Source organism: Salvelinus sp. IW2-2015, unplaced genomic scaffold, assembly GCF_002910315.2.
Source record: "Salvelinus sp. IW2-2015 unplaced genomic scaffold, ASM291031v2 Un_scaffold3803, whole genome shotgun sequence".
NCBI lineage: Eukaryota > Metazoa > Chordata > Actinopteri > Salmoniformes > Salmonidae > Salvelinus > Salvelinus sp. IW2-2015.
The window spans coordinates 23,037-46,491 of record NW_019945077.1 but is presented as its reverse complement, the minus strand read 5'-3'; the positions used below and the strand labels follow the sequence as shown (position 1 = coordinate 46,491).

The window sequence follows — 23,455 nt, the reverse complement described above, 5'->3', positions numbered from 1 at the left end:
GACAATTAATCCCGAAGCAGGTAACAGAGCAGACAGATATAGGGAAGGTAATGACACAAGCAATGAGGAAGAATTTCGCGATTGGGATAAGTTTTTCAAAACCAAGTGAAATTACACAAAAAGTGTCAGGACACTTCTATAATAAGACATTTACATAAAAAATGTAGATTTTGTAAATAAAATTTTAAAAAGAACTTATCCTTTAATTGAAAAGTGGTTTTGTATTTGTACCAGAACAAACTAAACAAAAATATAAACTCAAAATGTGAATTGTTGGTCCCATGTTTCATGAGCTGAAATAAGAAGAGCCAAGAAATATCCATTAGCACAACAAGCTTATTTCTATCAAATTTGGTTCACAAATCTGTTTACATCCCTGTTAGTGAGCATTTATCCTTTACCAATATAATCCATCCACCTGACAGGTGTGATATGTCAAGAAGCTGATTAAACAGCATGATCATTACACAGGTGCACCTTGTGCTGGGGTCAATAAAAGGCCACTCTTAAATGTGCAGTTTTGTCACACAACACAATGCCACATATGTCTCAAGTTTTGATGACTGCAAGAATCTCCACCAGAGCTGTTGCCAGAGAATCGAATGTTCATTTCTCTACCATAAGCAAAGTCATTTTACAGAATTTGGTAGTACGTCCAACCGAATCATCAGCATACATAGACACGCATGCTTTGTTTAATGCCAGTGGCAGGTCATTGGTAAAAATAGAAAAGAGTAGAGGTTCTAGAGAGCTGCCATGCGGTACACCACACTTTAAATGTTTGACATTAGAGAAGCTTCCATTAAAGAAAACCCTTTGAGTTCTATTAGATAGATAGCTCTGAATCCACGATATGGCAGAGGTTGAAAAGCCATAACACACATTTTCTCAACAACAGGTTATGGTCAATAATATCAAAGGCTGCACTGAAATCAGTTCGCTGCCACAATCTTCTTAATATACATTTCTTTCAACCAATCATCAGTCATTTGTGTCAGTGTAGTACATGTTGAGTGACCTTCTCTGTAAGCATGCTGAAAGTCTGTTGTTCATTTGTTTACGGAAAAATTGCATTGTATTTGGTCAACAACAAAGACTTTCGCTTCCCTCCAGGCCTGAGGACCAAGACTTTCCTCTTTGCTCAGATAAAATATATGACAGATAGGAATGACTTTAGAGTCAGCTACCATCCTCAGTAGCTTTGTTAATGCAAGGAGGTTTGTCATTATTGATTGAAAACAATAATTTTTCCACCTCTCCCACACTAACTTTACAAAAATTTTACTTTTCTTTCATTATTCGTTTATTTATGCATAAGTACGATGGCTCATTGTTTGTTTGCCCATTTTACCAATGAAGTGAATCATTAAAATAATTGGCAAATGGATTTGTGATGAATAAGCCATCTTCTATGATCGCTTTGAGGCAAGTAACACTGAAACATGCATGAGAGCATCAGCTGTTCTGGACGACTGCATGAAACCACTTGAGTGTGGTTGCATTAGCAGTATGCTTAGGGTCATTGTCCTGCTGGAAGGTGAACCTCCGTCCCAGTCTCAAATCTCTGGAAGACTGAAACAGTTTTCCCTCAAGAATTTCCCTGTATTTTTTATTTTTTTTTGTAATTTWTTTTTAATTTTAGCCCCTTTTCTCCCCAATTTTCGTGGTATCCAATCGCTAGTAATTACTATCTTGTCTCATCGCTACAACTCCCGTACGGGCTCGGGAGAGACGAAGGTCGAAAGTCATGCGTCCTCCGAAGCACAACCCAACCAAGCCGCACTGCTTCTTAACACAGCGCGCCTCCAACCCGGAAGCCATCCGCACCAATGTGTCGGAGGAAACACCGTGCACCCGCCCCCCTCGGTTAGCGCGCACTGCGCCCGGCCCGCCACAGGAGTCGCTGGAGCGCGATGAGACAAGGATATCCCTACCGGCCAAACCCTCCCTAACCCGGACGACGCTAAGCCAATTGTGCATCGCCCCACGGACCTCCCGGTCGCGGCCGGCTGCGACAGAGCCTGAGCGCGAACCCAGAGCGCGAGCCCAGACTCTGGTGGTGCAGCATAGCACTGCGATGCAGTGCTCTAGACCACTGCGCCACCCAGGAGGCTGAATTTCCCTGTATTTAGCGGCATCCATCATTCCTTCAATTCAGACCATTTTCCCAGTTCCTGCCGATGAAAAATGTCCCCACAACATGATGCTGCCACTACCATGCTTCACTGTGGGGATGGTGTTCTTTGGGTGATGAGAGGTGTTGGGGTTGCGCCAGACATTGCGTTTTCCAAAAAACTTTTGTCTCATCTGACCAGAGCACCTTCTTCAATATGTTTGGGGAGTCTCCAACATACCTTTTGGTGAACACCAAACATGTTTGCTTATTTCTTTCTTTAAGCAATGTTTTTTTTTCTGGCCACTCTTCCGTAAAGCCCAGCTCTGTGGAGTGTATGGCTTAAAATGGTCCTCTGGACAGATATTCCAATCTCCGATGTGGAGCTTTGCAGCTCCTTCAGGGTTATATTTGGTCTCTTTGTTGCCTCTCTGATTAATGCCCTCCTTGCCTGGTCCGTGAGTTTTGGTGGGCGGCCCTCTCTTGGCAGGTTTGTTGTGGTGCCATATTCTTTCCATTTTTTAATAATGGATTTAATGGTGCTACGTGGGATGTTCAAAGTTTCAGATATTTTTTTATAACCCAACCCTGATCTGTACTTCTCCACAACTTTGTCCCTGACCTGTTTGGAGAGCTCCTTGGTCTTCATGGTGCCGCTTGCTTGGTGGTGTTGCAGATTCTGGGGCCTTTCAGAACAGGTGTATATCTACTGAGATCATGTGACACTTAGATTGCACACAGGTGGACTTTATTTAACTAATTATGTGACTTCTGAAGGTAATTGGTTGCACCAGATCTTATTTAGTGGCTTCATAGCAAAGGGGGTGAATACATATACACYCACCACTTTTCTGTTTTTAATTCTGAAACAAGTTATTTTTTTCATTTCACTTCACCAATTTGGATTTTTTTGTGTATGTCCATTACATGAAATCCACATGAAAATCTATTTAAATTACAGGTTTTAATGCAACAAAATAGAAAAAACGCCAAAAGGGGGATGAATACTTTTGCAAGCCACTGTATGTTTAAATTGAATTGAGAAGTTAATTCAAACAGTACATTAGTTCTACTGTCTCATACTGGAGGCAACACCTGTTAGGTTCTACGCAAAGGAGCCGTATTTGTGCGGCTGAAATCTCGGAACGGAACGCAAACGGAGCTCCGTAGATCACTTTGCGTAGACTGTGAAATCACGGCGGAACGCTTTCACAGCCTCAAGACAGACCTGGGCTCGGGGCACCAGGGAGAAAAGTGCTTTAATTATCAGCACAGTCGTCATTTAGCTAATGAAGACTACAGTGACGTTGAGTGGATGGCGATGGAGGAGGTGAAAGGGAGATGGAAGCTAAAACGACAGAAGTATGGAGAGTCCTATATGATGTAGTAAAACGCTCAGGCTTGCCTTTGTTTCAGAGTCTGACTAGCTGGTTGGTGTACTCCGCCATGTCCCAGATCACATTGAGGAAGTAAGCCTGGTTTCAGTACACATTCTGACCAAAGGGCTAACTCTGGGCATAAATCAAATCAAATTTCAAATGTATTTAWATAGCCCTTCGTACATCAGCTGATATCTCAAAGTGCTGTACAGAAACCCAGCCTAAAACCCCAAACAGCAAGCAATGCAGGTGTAGAAGCACGGTGGCTAGGAAAAACTCCCTAGAAAAACTCCCTTCCATGCATAGGCATGGAACCTAACGCCCAAAACCACAGAAAGTATCGCTGATTCGAAGTAACCAGGTTACTGAGGGAAATGGAATGTGTCCACTCTTGGAATAAAGGTGAGCAAGAAAATAAATGATTGATTCCATTACAGATAAAATGTAATCCCCCCCCAAAAATTCATTCATAAAACCCAGTAAAACATTAACCATAGAGAAATGACCATTACTATATCATAGCTGCTATGGTTTATTACAGTATCTATAAACGATGTTAGTGGTTAGCTAGTTAACCATCAATCTGCTGGTGTCTCTATCTGGGTTTCTTGCAGACAGAGAGGCTAAAGTCCCTCTGCTTTGTTCACTGTGGCTGGTTGTGGTCACACATTTCATGTAGGCCGTGGACAGAGTGGACAGACAGTTGATTGACAGGTGGTCATAGCCTATGGCAGAGCCCGACTCACTTTAAAAGTCCAGGAAGAGGGCGTGGCACTTGAGTCTGAGGTTGGACATGAGCTTCCTCATCATTTGCTGCGCGTCACAGTGGGCGGAGCCTAGAGTCAGACTGTAGCTCAGGGATTTATTTATTTATTTATTTCACCTTTATTTAACCAGGTCGGCCAGTTGGGAACAAGTTCTCATTTACAACTGCCACCTGGCCAAGATAAAGCAAAGCAGTTCGACAAAAAAAACAACACAGAGTTACACAAAAACAAACGTACAGTCAATAACACAATAGAAACATATGTATACAGTGTGTGCAAATGAAGTAAGGAGGTAAGGCAATAAATAGGCCAATAGTGGCGAAGTAATTACAATTTAGCAAATTAACACTGGAGTGATAGATGTGCAGATGACGATGTGCAATATAAGCCGACGTATCTGAGAGGAGAATAAAGAAAGAAAGATAGAAGGCATCCAGGACTAGAAACCCAACAGGTCAGGCTGTGTCTACTTTAATCACAATGAATACAACCAGTTAGATACATCTTAACCCATTTGTTCTTACCAATTAATTTCCTATTCATCCGAGTAGATGGACTGACCCCCACCCCAGACCCACACGGATGGGAGTTTACTGTTGATTTAGAGGACATTTAAGAGATCCAGGGTGCCCTCTGGTGGTGAGAGTTGGGAGTTATTCAGGACGTTTGTTTGACAGACAAGTTGGCATGTGATCTAAAGGTGAATCCAATGTTCTGGGATCAGGTTTAGGATTGATCACCTGCACAGCAGTCAAACAATGAAGTTAGTTACTAGTTTACATAGAAGTTAGTTACTCGTTTAAATAGAAGTTAGTTACTAGTTTAAATATAATTAGTTACTAGTTTAAATAGAAGTTAGGTACTAGTTTAAATATAATTAGTTACTTGTTTAAATAGAAGTTAGTTACTAGTTTAAATAGAAGTGAGTTACTAGTTTAAATAGAAGTTAGTTACTAGTTTATATAGAAGTTAGTTACTAGTTTACATAGAAGTTAGTTACTAGTTTAAATAGAAGTTAGTTACTAGTTTAATCTAGAAGTTAGTTACTAGTTTAATGATAAGTTAGTTACTAGTTTAAAATAGAAGTTAGTTACTAGTTTTAAATAGAAGTTAGTTACTAGTTTAAATAGAAGTAGTTACTAGTTTAAATATAAAGTTTAGTTATAGTTTACATAGAAGTTAGTTACTAGTTTAAAATAGAAGTTAGTTACTGTTTAAATAGAAGTTAGTTACTAGTTTAAATAAAGTGAGTTACTAGTTTACATGGAAGTTAAGTTACTAGTTTAAAATAGAAGTAGTTACTAGTTTAATAGAAGTGAGTTACTAGTTTAAATAGAAGTGAGTTACTAGTTTAAATAAAGAGTGAGTTACTAGTTTAAATAGCGTGAGTTATCTAGTTTAAATAGAAGTGAGTTACTAGTTTAAATAGAAGTGAGTTACTAGTTTAAATAGAAGTGAGTTACTAGTTTAAATAGAAGTGAGTTACTAGTTTAAATTAGAAGTGAGTTACTAGTTTAAATAAAAGTTAGTTACTAGTTTACATGGAAGTTAGTTACTAGTTTAAATAGAAGTTAGTTACTAGTTTAAATAGAAGTTAGGTACTAGTTTAAATAGAAGTTAGTTACTGGTTTAAATAGAAGTTAGTTACTAGTTTAAATAGAGAAAAGCCACTGGTAGAAAAATAGCAGAAAGTAAGATCTGTTATGCTCCTCCATCAGTACGTCAAATGTTATTTATACATTATATATTTATACATTATATATTTATACATTATATATTTATACAGCCCTTTAACTTCCAACATCCTGCTACACCTCCTCTTTCTGTCAGCGTTATCCACACAGTAGTCATGGTTACAACCCTAACAGTCATGTAGTCATTAAACATGGTTTTAACCCTAACAGTCATATATAGTCATTAAACATGGTTACAACCCTAACAGTCATATATAGTCATTAAACATGGTTACAACCCTAACAGTCATATATAGTCATTAAACATGGTTACAACCCTAACAGTCATGCATAGTCATTAAACATGGTTTTAACCATAACAGTCATCCATAGTCATTGACATGGTTTTAACCCTAACATTCATCCATAGTCATTGACAATGGTGTCATTAGACTGACTGAAGTATGTAGAGAGTTCACAGAGAAACTAAGTCATTAAAGAATAGGGGGTCGTTTGACACAAAGACTAAGTATGTCAACACAGCCGACACGGGCCGACACAGCAACACGGGCCAATACAGATGCTGGTCTGGGCGGGGTGTCTATTGATCTATTGCTCCTGTGTGAGGTGTTGTGGCTGCGGTTGAGGGCAATGTCTTTTAGGGTCCGGGCGAAGGTGGGCACTGCTGCCTTGTATAGGTGGACCTGGTCGTTAAGGGCTGTTCAAGTCCAGGGTGGAGTGGTGGGCCAGGTCGACATTTGGTTTTTCAGGCACAGTCACGAGAAATACTTGCATTTACCCGCTGTATGGTAGCAAGGTGGACCCTCACTGAAATGAAGGATAAACTCACCCAGCTGGAGCTAAAGCAGGTGGAGCTGGAACAGCAGGTGAACACACTCCAGTCAGCACAAAAAAGTTGTCCAGCTCAGCAACACCCCCTCAACCAGACCCGGAGAGCTGGAGGTGAGAGAGAGACATGTCTGCATTTTGGACTGTGCTGAGACAACATAAACAGGAGACAGAGCAGGAGAAGAACAGAACGCTAGAGGAGAAGGTGAGAACGATGACGTGTGACAGAGAACAAGCCATTAGAGAGCTATATTTTTAAATTCCATTATTTTACTTTTAGGTTGTGTGTAATGTTGTGAATGTTTAGATATTACTGTACCTGTTGGAGCTAGGAACACAAGCATTTCACTACACCCACAATAACATCTGCTAAATATGTGTATGTGACCAATAACATTTGATTTAATAACTAGAATGAGATTCACTTTTTGTGATCTCTCTCTCTCTCCCTCTCTCTGCTCTGATAGACGAGATCCTGCAACTCTCATCTCTCCAGCAGTTGCATTTCATCATTTATTTCCTTTTAGAATCGAAGCGAAAGGTTCTGAAGGAACAAATGTAAATACAATTGGCCAAAGGTATATAATTACTGCTGTCTGTTCAGAAATAAATACAATAATTCAGAGTAGTTTAGCTGTGGATTGTTGCCCAATAAGGAATAGCCTTGCTGTGGATTGTAGTCCAATAAGGAATAGCCTTGCTGTSGATTGTAGCCCAATAAGGAATAGGCTAGCTGTGGATTGTAGCCCAATAAGGAATAGCCTACCTGTGGATTGTAGCCCAATGAGGAATAGCCTCGCTGTGGATTGTTGCCCAATAAGGAATAGGCTAGCTGTGGATTGTTGCCCAATAAGGAATAGGCTAGCTGTGGATTGTAGCCCAATNGAATAGGCTAGCTGTGGATTGTTGCCCAATAAGGAATAGGCTAGCTGTGGATTGTAGCCCAATGAGGAATAGCCTCGCTGTGGATTGTTGCCCAATAAGGAATAGGCTAGCTGTGGATTGTAGCACAATAAGGAATAGGCTAGCTGTGGATTGTTGCCCAATAAGGAATAGGCTAGCTGTGGATTGTAGCCCAATAAGGAATAGGCTAGCTGTGGGTTGTAGCCCAATAAGGAATAGCCTACAGTCGGGGAACACGCTGCAAATCTGACAGTGAAAAGAACAGCATGCAGGCAAAACAGGCCTTTCACAATATTTCAAATACAATCGAGGGAAAACACAGATCGGAAAGCAAATGGCTCCTGCTGAAAAGACTATGCTGTAAATTACCAAAATATTTGATCATCTTCCAAATATAGAGAGGCTTTTGGCACGAGCACAATAGCCATCACCAGCGAGTCAGCTGCACATCATTGGGTGAATCAGTGAAACTGGAAAGCATTTTTAGGACTATCATTTCCTCCTCATATTGTAGCCTACAATATGTCTCCACACACCTAGGCCTATAGGCTATTGATGGATATAAGTGTTAAAGTAGTGTTAAAGTAGCCTGCCATTTCGATCCTTTCTGCGGTATCAAAACATATTCTGCTAAAGTCTCCAGTCATGTAAAATGACATAGAATGTCATGAAATGCGTTTTAAAAAAAAGGCTAAATTTTACCCAGACCCCAGGCTACTAAAAATGTTCCCACTACGTGTGCAGCTTCTGTAAGTACCTCTACGCGACTTTTTCCTCATGTGTTCCAGTACCTCTGTACTCCCCAGGTACCCCCTCTTGCGCTCACTATTGTTCCTGCACCTCCCGATTTACATTTTAAAGCACCGCTGATACCTTTAAAACATGTAGCCTCAAATACAAGACCACTCTAAAATGTGCAGTTTTGTCACGCAACATAATGACCACKGATGTCACCGGTTTTGAGAAAGGGCGCAATTGGCATGCCGACTGCAGAAATGCCCACGTGAGCTGTTGGCAGAGAACTGAATGTTCACTTCTCTACGGTAAACTGCCTTCAACGTCATTTTAGAGAATTTGCTGATGTCAGCATTGTGAACKGAGTGTCCCGTGGTGGCGGTGGGGTTATGGTATGGGGCAGACATAACAAAGACAACAAAAACAATTGCATTTTAACAATTGGCAATTTGAATGCACAAAAATACCACGAGGAGATCCCGAGGCCCATTATGAGGTTGTCCCCAGCCAATCTGTGCGTGGCAGTAATGAATGATTTTGATTTGCAGAACAAGGCGTTGGACTGGGACTTGTTTTAATACGACGAAAAAAACTCTCATTRCAAAATGGATCCGCCGTGGTACTGTGTAGTCTAGTAGTACTAATATATCTGAGACCAGAGTATTGCAGTTKATTTCGTCTTTGATTTAATAAGTCATATATATGTGAGTGGTAAACAGGGAAGCAACGAGTCCCAGACAGTTTTCAATAGAACACACCAGAGGGGGGCAGCATTTACTAGACTACCTACATTATTGCGATCATCTGATTACTATCAATGTTTGGAATACATTGAGTTCGTTGACAAAACAGACGATGGGACMCCCTTTTCACACGGAGATGTATTTGTCAAAGGTCCGCCCGTTTAAACTATTATATTGGAGACAGGTTTATAGCAGTCAATGTCATCTATTCATTTACTGTTATAGTAGTTCTAAGTAGCAGCCATATAASAGCAAATTCAATGAATTGTTCTCACTTTAATGGCTGTGGTGCTCTTTACCGGAAGTGTTTGGGTTTTCTTGTGATCACAAAACGACGTATTTTGCTCAAATAGAGAGAGCATTAAATTGTGTTTTCTTTGACAAMATGGGCTTGGCTGAGAATAGAACATTCATTTTTCTGCCAGTGTGCCGATGTTTACCCCAATTTTCTGGATTATTTTTTGTGACCAGAATAAAGCGACATATTTTKCTCACCTAGAGATGAATTAAATGGTGTTTCTTTGAAAAGAGGGGGTCTGGCTGACATGAAAAATACATGAAGGGGAAAATATCCATAGACCGAGGAATATCTTTCTGCACATCTCTTTAGTTGCAATGGTAGCTGCCATGGTTAACTGTTTAACTTTACGTCGCCCCGACCCGGGCGCGAACCACCGCTAACTAGCTAGCCATTTCACATCCGTTACACATGGTTAACACAAACACAGGACATCAAATTCTACCTGATTTGACTCAGTAGAGTAACACAAACACAGGACATTAAATGCTACCTGATTTGACTCAGTAGAGTAACATGAGTAGTCCTACAGTATCACAGCCAGGTGGAACAGGTGTGTGCTATTGATTATTCTCTAACCCCCCCAGTGTATGTGGTCTACTATGGTCTTAGACATCACTAACCCTCATCTTTTCTCTGTCTCCCCTTTCCGGAGGGCCTGAGGTGCTTGGACCGCGACTGAGGACACCCTGGCCTGACACCTGGACGTGCCGGCCCCCATCTGGCCKCCCTCTACCTGCCACATGCCAGTTACTTGCTGTGAAGAGTTAAAGCTGCAATATGTTACTTTTTGGGGTGACCCGACCAAATTAACATAGAAACGTGGGTTATAGATCTGTCATTTTTATTGGAAACAAGTCTAAGAAGCAGTAGATATGTTCTATGTACGCTAATTCTATGCTTCCCGTTCCTTAAAATGTTGTTTATGCGTCTTTTACTTTCGGTTTTGTTCACCAGCTTCAAACAGCTGAAAGTAACATATTTTTTTGGTTATGGAGAACATATTTCACATTAGTTTAGATGGTACAATGATTCTCTAAACTACTTGTTTTTGTCATAAACTGAAATTAGTCGTAACGAAAAAAAATAAAAACGTAGCAACCAGGAAATGGTGGAGCGATTTCTGCACTGTGCATCTTCAACTAGTGACTTTCAGCATATAGAGAAGGGCACTCAACTTGTACTGCAAATCAAATCAATGTTTATGTGTCACGTGTGCCGAATACAACAGGTGTAGGTAGACCTTACAGTGAAATGCTTACTTACAGGACCTAATCAACAGTGCAATTTTTAAGTAAAAAAAAAGAGGTATTATGTGAACAATAGATAAGTAAAGAAATAAAAAAAGACAGTGAAAAATAACAGTAGCGAGGCTATAACAGTAGCGAGGCTACATACAGTAGCGAGGCTACATACAGGCACCGGTTAGTCGGGCTGATTGAGGTAGTATGTACATGTAGATATTGTTAAAGTGACTATGCATATATGATGAACAGAGAGTAGCAGAAGCGTAAAAGAGGGGTTGGCGGGTGGTGGGACACAATGCAGATAGTCCGGGTAACCAATGTGCGGGGGCACCGGTTAGTCGGCCTAATTGAGGTAGTATGTACAGTTGAAGTCGGAAGTTTACATACACTTAGGTTGGAGAAATTAAAACTTGTTTTTCAACCACTCCACAAATATCTTGTTAAAAAACTATAGTTTTGGCAAGTCGGTTAGGACATCTACTTTGTGGATGACACAAGTCATTTTTCCAACAATTGTTTACAGACAGATTATTTCACTTATAATTCACTGAATCACAATTCCAGTGGGCCAGAAGTTTACATACACTAGGTTGACTGTGCCTTTAAACAGCTTGGACAATTCCAGAAAATGATGTCATGGCTTTAGAAGCTTCTGATAGGCTAATTGACATCATTTGAGTCAATTGGAGGTGTACATGTGGATGTATTTCAAGGCCTACCTTCAAACTCAGTTCCTCTTTGCTTGACATCATGGGAAAATCACAAGAAATCAGCCAAGACCTCAGAAAAAGATTGTAGACCTCCACCAGTCTAGTTCATCCTTGGGAGCAATTTCCAAATGCCTGAAGGTACCACGTTCATCTGTACAAACAATATTTCGCAAGTATAAACACCATGGGACCACGCAGCCGTCATACCCCTCAGGAAGGAGACGCGTTCTGTCTCCTAGAGATGAATGTACTTTGGTGTGAAAAGTGTAAATCAATCCCAGAACAACAGCAAAGGACCTTGTGTAGATGCTGGAGGAAACAGGTACAAAAGTATCTATATCCACAGTAAAACAAGTCCTATATCGACATGACCTGAAAGGCCGCTCAGCAAGGAAGAAGCCACTGCTCCAAAACCACCATAAAAAAGACAGACTACGGTTTGCAACTGCACATGGGGACAAATATTGTGCTTTTTGGAGAAATGTCCTCTGGTCTGATGAAACAAAAATAGAACTGTTTGGCCGTAATGGCCATCGTTATGTTGGAGGGAAAAGGGTGATGCTTGCAAGTCGAAGAACACCATCCCAACCGTGAAGCATGGGGGTGGCAGCGTCATGTTGTGGGGGTGCTTTGCTGAAGGAGGGACTGGTGCACTTCACAAAATAGATGGCATCATGAGGTAGGAAAATTATGTGGATATATTGAAGCAACATCTCAAGACATCAGTCAGGAAGTTAAAGCTTTGTCGCAAATGGGTCTTCAAAATCGACAATGACCCCAAGCATACTTCCAAAGTTGTGGAAAAATGGCTTAAGGACAACAAAGTCAAGGTATTGGAGTGGCCATCATGAAGCCCCATCCCTCAATCCTATAGAAAATGTGTGGGCAGAACTGAAAAAGCATGTGCGAGCAAGGAGGCCTACAAACCCGACCTCGTTGACACCAGACTCTTTTCAGAGAATGAGCCAAAATTCACCCACTTATTATGGGAAGCTTGTGGAAGGCTACCCGAAAAGTTTGACCCAAGTAAACAATTTAAAGGCAATGCTACCAAATACTAATTGAGTGTATGTAAACTTCTGACCCACTGGGAATGTGATGAAAGAAATAAAAAGCTGAAAGAAAATTATTTTCTCTACTATTATTCTGACATTTCACATTCTTAAAAATAAAGTGGTGATCCTGACTGACCTAAAACAGGGAATTTTTACTAGGATTAAATGTCAGGTATTGTGAAAAACTGAGTTGAAATGTATTTGGCTAAGGTGTATGTAAACTTCCGACTTAAACTGTACATGAAATGATAGTTAAAGTGACTACGCATATATGATAAAGCAGAGAGTAGCAGCAGTGTAAAAGAAAGGGGATTGGGGGGGGGCACACAATGCAACTAGTCTGAGTAGCCATTTGATTACTTGTTCAGGAGTCTTATGGCTTGGGGGTAAAAACTGTGGAGAAGCCTTTTGGATCTAGACTTGGCGCTCTGGTACGCTTGCCATGCGTAGCAGAGAGAACAGTCTATGACTGGGTGGCCGGGGCTTTTACAATTGTTACGAAATCCTCTGACACCGCCTGGTGTAAGAGGTCCTGGATGGCAGGAAGCTTGGCCCCATGATTACTGGGCGTACGCACTACCTTGCGCGGAAGCCGAGCAGTTGCCGTACCAGGCAGTGATGCAATCAGTCAGGATGCTCTCGATGGTGCAGCTGTAGAACCTTTTGAACCTGCCAAATCTTTGTCTTCCTGAGGAAGGCTTTGTCTGCCCTCTTCCAGCTGACTCAGATGAAGGATGATGTGTTAAAGACAAGGATAAATGATAGTTGGAGCTGTTATTGTTAGATTTCAGTGCAGCCTTTAAAGTTATTGATCATAAATTGTTATTGAAGAAACTCACTTCTATGGTTTTACATCACCTGCCATCACATGGTTGATTGGAGTTTCTTATCCAGAGTGTTCTTCTATGGAAGCTCCTCTAACATCAGATTGTACAGTGGGGTGTCCCTCAGGCAGTGGCTTGGGCCGTTACTCTTCTCCATTTTTTTTTTTTTTTTTTTTACAAATGATTTGCCACTGGTCTTAAACACAAAGCTAGAATGATGCAGATGATTCTGCATACACAGTCTGCACCCAAAACCAGTTGAACTGAAACTCTAAATAATGAGTTAGTTACAGAATGGTGATTAATTAAACATAAGTACATGTACAACTAAACGTCTTTTATTTGATTAAAAACATTCTCTAAGACCTCAACTGGAGACATAAAGGATGTGACCACTGAGCCAGTTGAGGAAACTAATCTCGTTGGTTTAACATCGAGGATCATGGTTAAGACATATTGACTAAGTTGCTGTGAAGACAGGAGGTCTGTTATTAAAAGATGTTCTGTGTTGTTTTTTTGTTGTTGTTGTTTACCACAAATCAACAGTAGCAGTAGTATCAGGCTGTGTGTCCCGTCTTGATTACTGTCCGGTAATATGGTCAAGAGGAGGTAAATAAAGACCTAGCAAAGCTGCAGCTCAGAACAGAGCGAAGTATTTCCTTTAACTACACATACAGACAGAGCAGGAGCTTTCCCTTTAATACACATACAGAACAGAGCAGGAAGCCTTTCCCTTAACTACACATCAAACAGAGCAGAGCTTCCCTTAACTACACATACAGAACAGAGCAGGAAGCCTTCCCCTTAACTACACATACAGAACAGAGCAGGAAGCCTTTCCCCTTTAACTACACATACAGAACAGAGCAGGAAGCCTTTCCCCTTAACTACACATACAGAACAGAGCAGGAAGCCTTTCCCTTACATACACATACAGAACAGAGCAGGAAGCCTTTCCCTTAACTACACATACAGCACAGAGCAGGAAGCCTTTCCCCTTAACTACACATACAGAACGAGCAGGAAGCCTTCCCCTAACTACACATACAGCACAGAGCAGAGAGCCTTTCCCCTTAACTACACATACAGAACAGAGCAGGAAGCCTTTCCCCTTAACTACACATACAGACAGAGCAGGAAGCCTCTCCCCTTAACTACACATACAGAACAGAGCAGGAAGCCTTTTTCCCTTAACTACACATACAGAACGAGCAGGAAGCCTTTCCCCTTAACTACACATACAGAACAGAGCAGGAAGCCTTTCCCTTTAACTGACACATACAGAACAGAGCAGGAAGCCTTTCCCCTTAACTACACATACAGAACAGAGCAGGAAGCCTTTCCCTTTAACTACACATACAGAACTAAACATCAACAACAGGCATGATAGTCCTTCCTGTTGACGAGAGATTATCTGCTTCTCTACTAGTTTTGAGATTATTACTGTAATAAATTCCATGATTGTCTGCATAATCAAATAACATTCAGTTCAGACATACCCCACAAGACAAGCCACCAGGGCTCCAAAAATAATTCACGACAACGCAGTAATATACAGAGCCATGATCGCCCATCTCCAATTACTCAAGCGAGCAGCTTTTTTTTTTAATTTTTAAAATGAAACATCTCATGGAAAGGTCAGGGACCGCAAGAGGACACACAGTGTGTTTCTGTTGTATTATTTGTATACCGTATTTTAAATGTGTGTGTGTGTGACGGTCCATGTTTTGTTACTTGTCAAAAAGTATCGTTCATACAACATACACCTGAGGGGGGGGGGTAACGGACTGAGATGAAAGCACACAACAGCCAACAATTTGGTTTGAAAAATAAATCTATGCAAAAGAAAAAAATACCACCAAGCATAATTAAAASTTAATTTTAATGTTGATATATTAAGGCCTTGCAGACCACCAGTAGTCTGTGGTCATGTTGTCTGCATTACATTCTGCTCCCGCTTCATTTTAAAAAGGYAACATTTCAACCTAATGGCAAGGCACTATTACCAGGAACACCCTCTTGGTTAAAACATGACATCATTCAGAATCCATTTGATTGATTGTATCAGTAGAAACTAGTCAGATCAGTAATTACATCATCAAGGATGGGGGGGGGATTCTGAACATAAGGGTTTTTACACAACAAAATGGGTTGAGAGACATTCAGTCCAGCTCTTTCCCCATCGGGTCAGTTAAAGAAAAGGAGAGAAAGCATTTTGTAGATGTCCACGGTGGGATCAGACAACCAGCATATCAACAGGGGGAGGTCTGAGTGGTTCCACGGTGGGATCAGACAACCAGCATATCAACAGGGGGGGGTTTGAGTGGTATCTGTCCCAGGGTGAACCTTTTCCCTCCAAACTCCTTCAGTTCCTCTTCACTCAGCTGGCTCTGGGGGGAGAAGAGACTGTTTGCTGCCCCCCCAGCCGCCCCTGTTCCTGCTACCATACCCCCAAACCCTCCACGCGCCTGTCCAAAACCACTTGCAGCCACCGGGGCTGCACTCCCAAAACCACTTCCACTAAATCCTCCTCCACTAGTGGTCGTCGAGTTGAAGCTAAACCCGGAAGCAGAGGCAGCAGCTCCAAACCCTGAAGCAGAAGTTCCGAAAACGGCAGTAGTTGGGTCTTTGTCGGCAGCAGGCGCTGCGAAGGAAAAACCTGCTYCCGAGGGAGCAGAGGWGGCCGTAGAACCGATTCCAGCGGGGGCTGGTGTGGCGCCTACCACAGCACTGCCAAAACCAGAAGCTGCAGGCTTGGGAGCAGACGAACCAAAGCCTCCTGCACTCGGAGCAGCAAAGCTGAAACTGTTGACGCCTGAGGTGTCCTGGACTGGAGCCTGGGCTGGCACTCCAAAACCTAGGGAGAGAGGAGAGTCTAGCTTTAGATATAGTACCAGAGAGATATCATCCTACAGGGTCTTATCCAGCCAGCCTAGGAGTTAGAGGGTCTTAGCCAGTCAACTAGGAGTTAGAGGCGTCTTATCCAGGCAACCTAGGGTTAGAGGGCTTAGCCAGTCAACCTGAGTTAAGTCATCCAGCAACCTAGGAGTTAGAGGGTCTTAGCCAGTCAACTAGGAGTTAGAGGGTCTTAGCCAGTCAACCTAGGATTAGGAGGTCTTAGCCAGTCAACCTAGGAGTTAAGGTCTTATCCAGCACCCTAGGAGTTAGTGGGGTCTTAGCCAGTCAACCTAGGATTAGAGGGTCTTAGCCAGTCAACCTGGATTAGAGGTCTTAGCCAGTCAACCTAGAGTTACAAGTCTGCAGTCAACTAGGAGTTAGAGGGTCTAGCCAGTCAACCTAGGAGTTAGAGGTCTTAGCCAGTCAACCTAGGAGTTAGAGGGTCTAGCGCAACCTAGGAGTTAGAGGGTCTAGCCAGTCAAACCTAAAAGAGTTAGAGGGTCTTAGCCAGTCAACCTAGGAGTTAGAGGGTCTATCCAGGCAACCTAGGAGTTAGAGGTCTTAGCCAGTCAACCTAGGAGTTAAGAGCGTCTTAGCCAGTCAACCTAGGAGTTAGGGTCTTATCCAGTCAACCAGGATTAGAGGTCTTAGCCAGTACACCTAGGAGTTAGAGGGTCTTACCAGTCAACCTAGGAGTTAGAGGTCTTAGCCAGCAACCTATGAGTTACAGAGTCTTAAGCCAGTCAAACCTAGGAGTTAGAGGGTCTTAGCCAGTCAACCTAGGAGTTAGAGGCGTCTTAGCCAGTCAACCTAGGAGTTAGAGGTCTTAGCCAGTCAACCTAGGAGGTAGAGGGTCTTAGCCAGTCAACCTAGGAGTTAGAGGTCTTAGCCAGTCAACCTAGGAGTTAGAGGGTCTTAGCCAGTCAACCTAGGAGTTAGAGGGTCTTACCAGGCAACCTAGGAGTTAAGAGGTCTTAGCCAGTCAAACTAGGAGTTAGAGGGTCTTAGCCAGTCAACCTAGGAGTTAGAGGTCTTATCCAGTCAACCTAGGAGTAGAGGGTCTTAGCCAGTAACCTAGGATTAGAGGTCTTAGCCAGTCAACCTAGGAGTTAGAGGTCTGTATCCAGTCAACCTAGGAGTTAGAGGGTCTTAGCCAGTCAACCTAGGATTAGAGGGTCTTAGCCAGTCAACCTAGGAGTTACAAGGTCTTAGCCAGTCAACCTAGGAGTTCAGAGGTCTTAGCCAGTCAACCTAGAGTTACAGGGTCTTAGCCAGTCAACCTAGGAGTTAGAGGGTCTTAGCCAGTCAACCTAGAGTTAGAGGCTTAGCCAGTCAACCTAGAGTTAGAGGTCTACAGTCAACCTAGGAGTTAGAGGGTCTTAGCCAGTCAACCTAGGAGTTAGAGGGTCTTAGCCAGTCAACCTAGGAGTTCAGAGGCGTCTAGCCAGTCAACCTAGGAGTACATATGAAGAACAAGGAGTAGGGCCTCCACACCTGTATTCCTTTTCTATTGTATTCTTATGAAGAACACAGGCTACAGCAAATCTATATATATTCCTATGAAGAACACAGGCTACAGCAAATCTTTACCCGTTCCAAAGCCAGATGGTCTGAGGACCCAAAGCCGGTGACTGGGGTCGACCAAAACCTCCAGACGCTGCCTGTGGTGCTGGGTTGTCCAGCTCTGCAAGCTGGGAGAGACGAGAGTATTAGTCACCTTGAACACACACTACCGTTCACCAGGCTCAACGTCAACAGTGAAGAGAGGCGACTTCGGACGCTGGCCTTCTAGGCAGAGTTCATCTGTCCAGTGTCTGTGTTCTTTCGCCCATCTTAATCTTTTCTTTTTATCAACCAGTCTGAGATATGCTTTTCTTTGCAACTCTGCTAGAAGGCCAGCATCCCTAGTCGCCTCTTCACTGACGCTTAGACTGTGTTTTGCGGACTATTTAATGGAAGCTGCCAGTTGAGGACTCAAACAGACGCTTAATTACGCCTCTTGCTCAGTTGTGCACCGGGCCTCCCACTCTTTCTATTCTGGTTAGAGCCAGTTTGCGCTGCTCCTGAAGGAGTGTACACAGCATTGTACGAGATCTTCAGTTCTTGCGCAATTTCTCACATGAATAGCCTTCATTTCTCAAAACAAGAATAGGACTGACGAGTTTCAGAAGAAAGTTCTTCGTTTCTGGCCATTCTGAGCCTGTAATCAAACCCACAAATGCTGATGCTCCAGACCTCAAACTATCTAAAGAAGGCCAGTTTTATTGCTTCTTTAATCAGAACAACAGTTTTCAGCTGTGCTAACATAATTGCAAAAGGGTTTTCTAATGATCAATTAGTCTTTTAAAATGATAAACTTGGATTAGCTAACACKARGTGCCATTGGYACACAGGAGTGATYGTTYCTGATAATGGGCCTCTGTACACCTATGTAGATATTCCATAATAAAAATCTGCAGTTTCCAGCTACAATAGTCATTTACAACAACATTAACAATGTCTACACTGCATTTCTGATCAATTTGATGTTATTTTAAACACGGACAAAAAAAAGAAGCTTTTCTTTCAAAAACAAGGACATTTCTAAGTGACCCCAAACTTTTGAACGGTTAGTGTATACGACTTTTCTATTTCGTCTTGTCGTATCACTACAGAAAGTAGTGTGTGTGTTACCATAGCGACTCTGGTGRTGCCGCTCATAGCCCTCAGCTCCTGGACTCTGCTTCTCCATTGGTTGAGCAGCTGATTGATGACGTTAACCTACAGACGACACAGACGGTAGTATTGATTGGACGATACAGACACATATGAAACGTAATGGCTGTACACTCTGGAATCAGTGTCCTTAAGTTAGAAGCAAGGAACTTAACGCCCCCTAAACTGCTCTTTGGGCACTGCACTACGGCTGCCGGCTGCTCCAGCCACTTCTACATAAGGTGTGTGTGTGTGTGTGTCGGAAGGGTTCGTTAAAAAGCAGGAGACAAATGTCTGTCTCGTATGGAGCAATACAATATTTTCTTCATGACATTGAATCCCAGTGCAGATGGCTTTATGTTATACTGTGTTTATGTAGATAAGGGGACATGCGTGTGATTCTACTCACATAACCCTGCAGGTCTCCTGTTGGCTTGGTGTTGTAGTACTCCAGTCTCAGCTCTCTTTTGAGAGAGCTCTGTAAACCCCTGCACAGAGGCGGAGACCATGTTTCATTGGCGTTCCACATCCATTCAATATACTGGAGACTCTTCACCGTCCAAAAGTAATTAACGACAATTCACAGTAATATCCACTCGCCTGTCCAAAACCACTTGCAGCCACCAGGGCTGCACTCCCGAAACCACTCCCTCTAAATCCTCCCCTGACTAGTAGGTAAATGGTTAACAGCTGTGTCCAACCCTCATGTGTGAGTGTGTGGTGGTAACAATCAATCTGTTCCAACCAGACAATCCTACAGTGGGACCAGACCAAAGCTTAACCCTTCTGTTTCGTCTTACCTGAGATGGTTTCTTTGAGGACAGAGTAACAGGAGAAAAGCCACTGTCCTGAAGTCTCCCAGATCTCCATGTCTTTCTGGATGGTCTCCCTGGTGGAGGAGACAAGACAATGCCTATTACATTTACAGACTACTTTGTAAAGTATGTGTGTATGTGTGTGTGAATTCTGAATACCATTGTGAAAACTGTATCCAATCACTGGACTTACAAGTGTTTTTCATTGTCCTCCCCTTCACTCCCACCCCTGTCAAAGCTGCTCTGTGTGCTCAAGGCAGAAAATCTGTTTTGGTTTGGAGAGGCGGCTGCAAAACTGAAATTGGAACTCTTGACTTGGCTGTCTCTTCCTCCTCCTCCTCCTCCTCCTCCTCCACCTGGACCCCAGTTGTTGCCACCACCTCCCCCTCCCCCTCCTCCTCCCCCTCTGCCCCAGTCATCCCCACCCTGCTGGGAGGAGAAGGATGATGGCTGGACGTAGGTTCCTCCTCCAGACCTCTGAGCTGGGTTCACCCACACTCTGTTCCCAAACCCTGAAAACAGGACGTTCATTGGTTAGACTACCTAAATATTGGATGGGAAAACAGGACGTTCATTGATTAGACAACCTAAATATTGGATGGAGAAACAGGACGTTCATAGATTAAGACTGCCTAAATACGGGCTCCCGAGTGGGGCAGCGATCTAAGACACTGCATCTCAGTGCAAGAGGCGTCACTAAAGTCCCTGGTTCGAATCCAGGCTGTATCACATCCGGACGTGATTGGGAGTCCCATAGGGTGGCATACAATTGGCCCAGCATCGGCCGGGTTTGGCCGGGGGTAGGCAGTCATTGTAAATAAGAATTTGTTCTTAACTGCCCAGTTAAATAAAGGTTACATTTGAAAAATAAAAACATGTTCTCCAAGCCATCTGCCCTTTAATCACATTTTTATTTTGCTGTCAAAAGCATCACAATATTGTTTTGCATCTCAAGAAGTGACATACCATCTTTCCCTCTCATCTTTTTCACCTGGGGCTTGACTGGAGTGTCGGGGGTCGTCCGAGCACACCACATTTCTCATCACCAACAARATTATTTCCCCCACAGTTACATTCCGAAGAGGAGTACCCAAGACCATACCATCTTTTGCTCTTAATAAACATTTTTTTTAAGATTAAAAATATGCCAGACAGATACTGCTGTACACGCGCGAAATAGTGATTGGTCCAAATAATCAGTGAACCAAAAACCATCACAAGTAACGTTACAATATAAGTGTTCCTCATAACCACCGTCTCCCACTGCCGTAACATTTTGTAACGGATGTAAAGCCGAGACTACTAGAAAGAAACGTAGCTAGCTAGGCTAAAAAGTAAACAAAACAAATGTTATAGTTGAGTTTATGGCTACTAGCTACGGTGTAGAGTTGGCTATAACAGAAACAGACTGCGGTCTGGGGACCCAGATGAACAATACTACTAGCTAGTACTACATTTAGTTAGCCTCGGCTCCCAAGCTTCGCCGACGTTGTCGAAAGTGAAGATGAAAGCCTGTGGGGCAGAGGCTAGCTACCCCTTACCTCCTCCTCCTCCACCACCACCACCACCTCCTCCTCCTCCTCCTCTGTTGGACTGTTGAGGGGGACGGTTGCTGTAATTTCCACCACCGCCGCCGCCTCCTCCTCCACCACCACCTCCTTTTGGGTGCTCATTCCAACACTTATCGCCATATCGACACCGGCCTTGCATCCAAAAGTTGCACACCGTCATAGTGTGGCAGGATTTATAATTGCTGGTGCGGTGAATGAAATTAAATCCTCTCGTTTCCCCACAATAGTTTTCAACACCACATTGTTTTCGTTCAAATTACGCCATTTTGAAAATCCACATGAAGGAATGTCGCAGGTCTATGACGTCAAGTGCAAGGCGGGTAARGCAACAATGCGCCCATGTGTTTGGTTTTGGTACTGCATCCAGGAAAGTAATCCTGAATCAAAATGATCAGCCGCAGTAGACAATAGTACAGAAAATAATTACATAATTAGGCTATATTACCTAAGACTCTATACAATTGGTAGTATTATTGTATTGTGTGTGTGTATTTCTGTCTATGTGCGTGTGTGCGTCAGCGGCGTATGGGTGCTTAAATACTGTACATACGTAGCCTGTGTTTAGAGCAACAAGATTGTCTGCATTGTCAGTGTTGARAGTACAGTTGCTATGTAAACTATGCTATTTTTAACTTACAGGTGAAAGTGTTGCAAGACAGAGAGAAAGAGGAAGTGGAAGAGAGAGGAGGAGGGAGGGACACAGAGTGTCTTTGTGATTCCTCTTTGCCAACTCCACATTCCAGAGCGTTTCACCTGTGTTGCCATGACAACACACAACCTGTTGAGGTGAGATTGAGGTGAGTTTCACCTGGAGGGCCGTGCAGTGTTTGCACAGTACCACACACACACACACACAAACACACGCACGCACGCACGCACGCACGCACACACACACACGCACGCACGCACGCACGCGCACACACACACACACGCACACACACAGTACAGTATCACAAATCACAGGTCACCAATAGACTGAAAAGTCCCTTTCCCAATATTGTATAAGAGACACTCCAGCGTAATATTCTTGCAAATAGTATTTTGGGGGTTATTGTTGACAACAAGCCCATGCAAATGTAAGGAAGGTTTAGTATGCATTAGGGATAGGGAGTTGCATTAGGGATAGGGAGTTGTATGAGGGATAGGGAGTTGCATTAGGGATAGGGAGTTGTATGAGGGATAGGGAGTTGTATTAGGGATAGGGAGTTGCATTAGGGATAGGAAGTTGACCCAAGCAGAAACCCAGGGAAGGATTTTTTGTATTTATTTAACATTTTATTTAATTAGGCAAGTCATTTAAGAACAAAATCTTATTTACAATGAAGGCCTACCCAGGTCGAACCTTAACCCGATGACGCTAGGCCAATTGTGCGCCGCCCTATGGGACTCCCAATCATGGCCGGTTGTGATACAGCCTGGAATCGATCCAGGGTCTGTAGTCACGCCTCTAGCACTGAGATGCAGTGCCTTAGACCGCTGTGCCACTTGGGAGCCCCAAGTATGGTGAGATCTTTTCCCATTTCCACCTTGTAACATAACAGATCATACTGCTCAGAGAGTGTGTGTTGTCTGTCTCAGTCTGTCTGTCTGCCAAAAGAGTGTGATAGTTGCAGCCTGAGAACATGTCTGTCAGATGACATTAATACAGTGGGTGTCATTGTGTTCTTAGATCCAATTCTTCCTGAACGATGTCCTGATTCAGAGATACAGATGCATCTCTCTATCTCTCTCTCTCATTATAACTGGGACTTATTTCACCATCCACAGTCACAGAGTCACTTGATCATCCATGGATCTCAGTAAACTAAATGGGCCAATGTCAATACAACATATGAAATATAAATTGCACAAGCAGTACTCTTAGATAATGCATTGAAAATACAGTATTTTCTATCTAACCCATGRCATTACCTATCTCAGTGAAATATAGGTTTGTATCCATATCAACATATAAACCAGTGCAGAGTGCCAGTAGTTCCGTTTGATGCTTTCACAAGTCAATAGAGGGCAGTATTTTATATTCAGTGGAAGGAGAGAGAGAGAGAGGTTGGGAATGATGGAGGAAGGAGAGAGAGAGAGAGAGGTTGGAGATGAAGGAGGAAGGAGAGAGAGAGAGTAGATGATGGAGGAAGGAGAGAGAGAGAGAGAGAGAGAGAGAGAGAGAGAGAGAGAGAGAGAGAG

General features: G+C 42.8%; 1 protein-coding gene and 1 long non-coding RNA gene across 2 annotated transcripts; one reads left to right on the top strand and one right to left on the bottom strand.

Moving 5' to 3' along the window:
* The first annotated feature begins 9,027 nt into the window (after positions 1-9,027).
* LOC139026060 (uncharacterized) lies at positions 9,028-10,437 on the top strand. The gene is made up of 2 exons (XR_011477760.1): positions 9,028-9,792; positions 9,923-10,437. It is a non-coding gene; the product is annotated as an uncharacterized lncRNA (long non-coding RNA).
* Positions 10,438-15,159: 4,722 nt separating this feature from the next.
* LOC112076516 (nucleoporin NUP42-like) lies at positions 15,160-21,581 on the bottom strand. Its single transcript, XM_070441358.1, is given in 9 exon segments — positions 15,160-16,153; positions 17,785-17,805; positions 17,808-17,834; positions 17,837-17,885; positions 18,868-18,954; positions 19,298-19,350; positions 19,671-19,777; positions 19,897-20,215; positions 21,260-21,581. Coding segments are annotated over 9 exon segments (1,407 nt in total). The 5' UTR covers positions 21,435-21,581; the 3' UTR covers positions 15,160-15,584.
* Between the last annotated feature and the right edge of the window lie 1,874 nt (positions 21,582-23,455).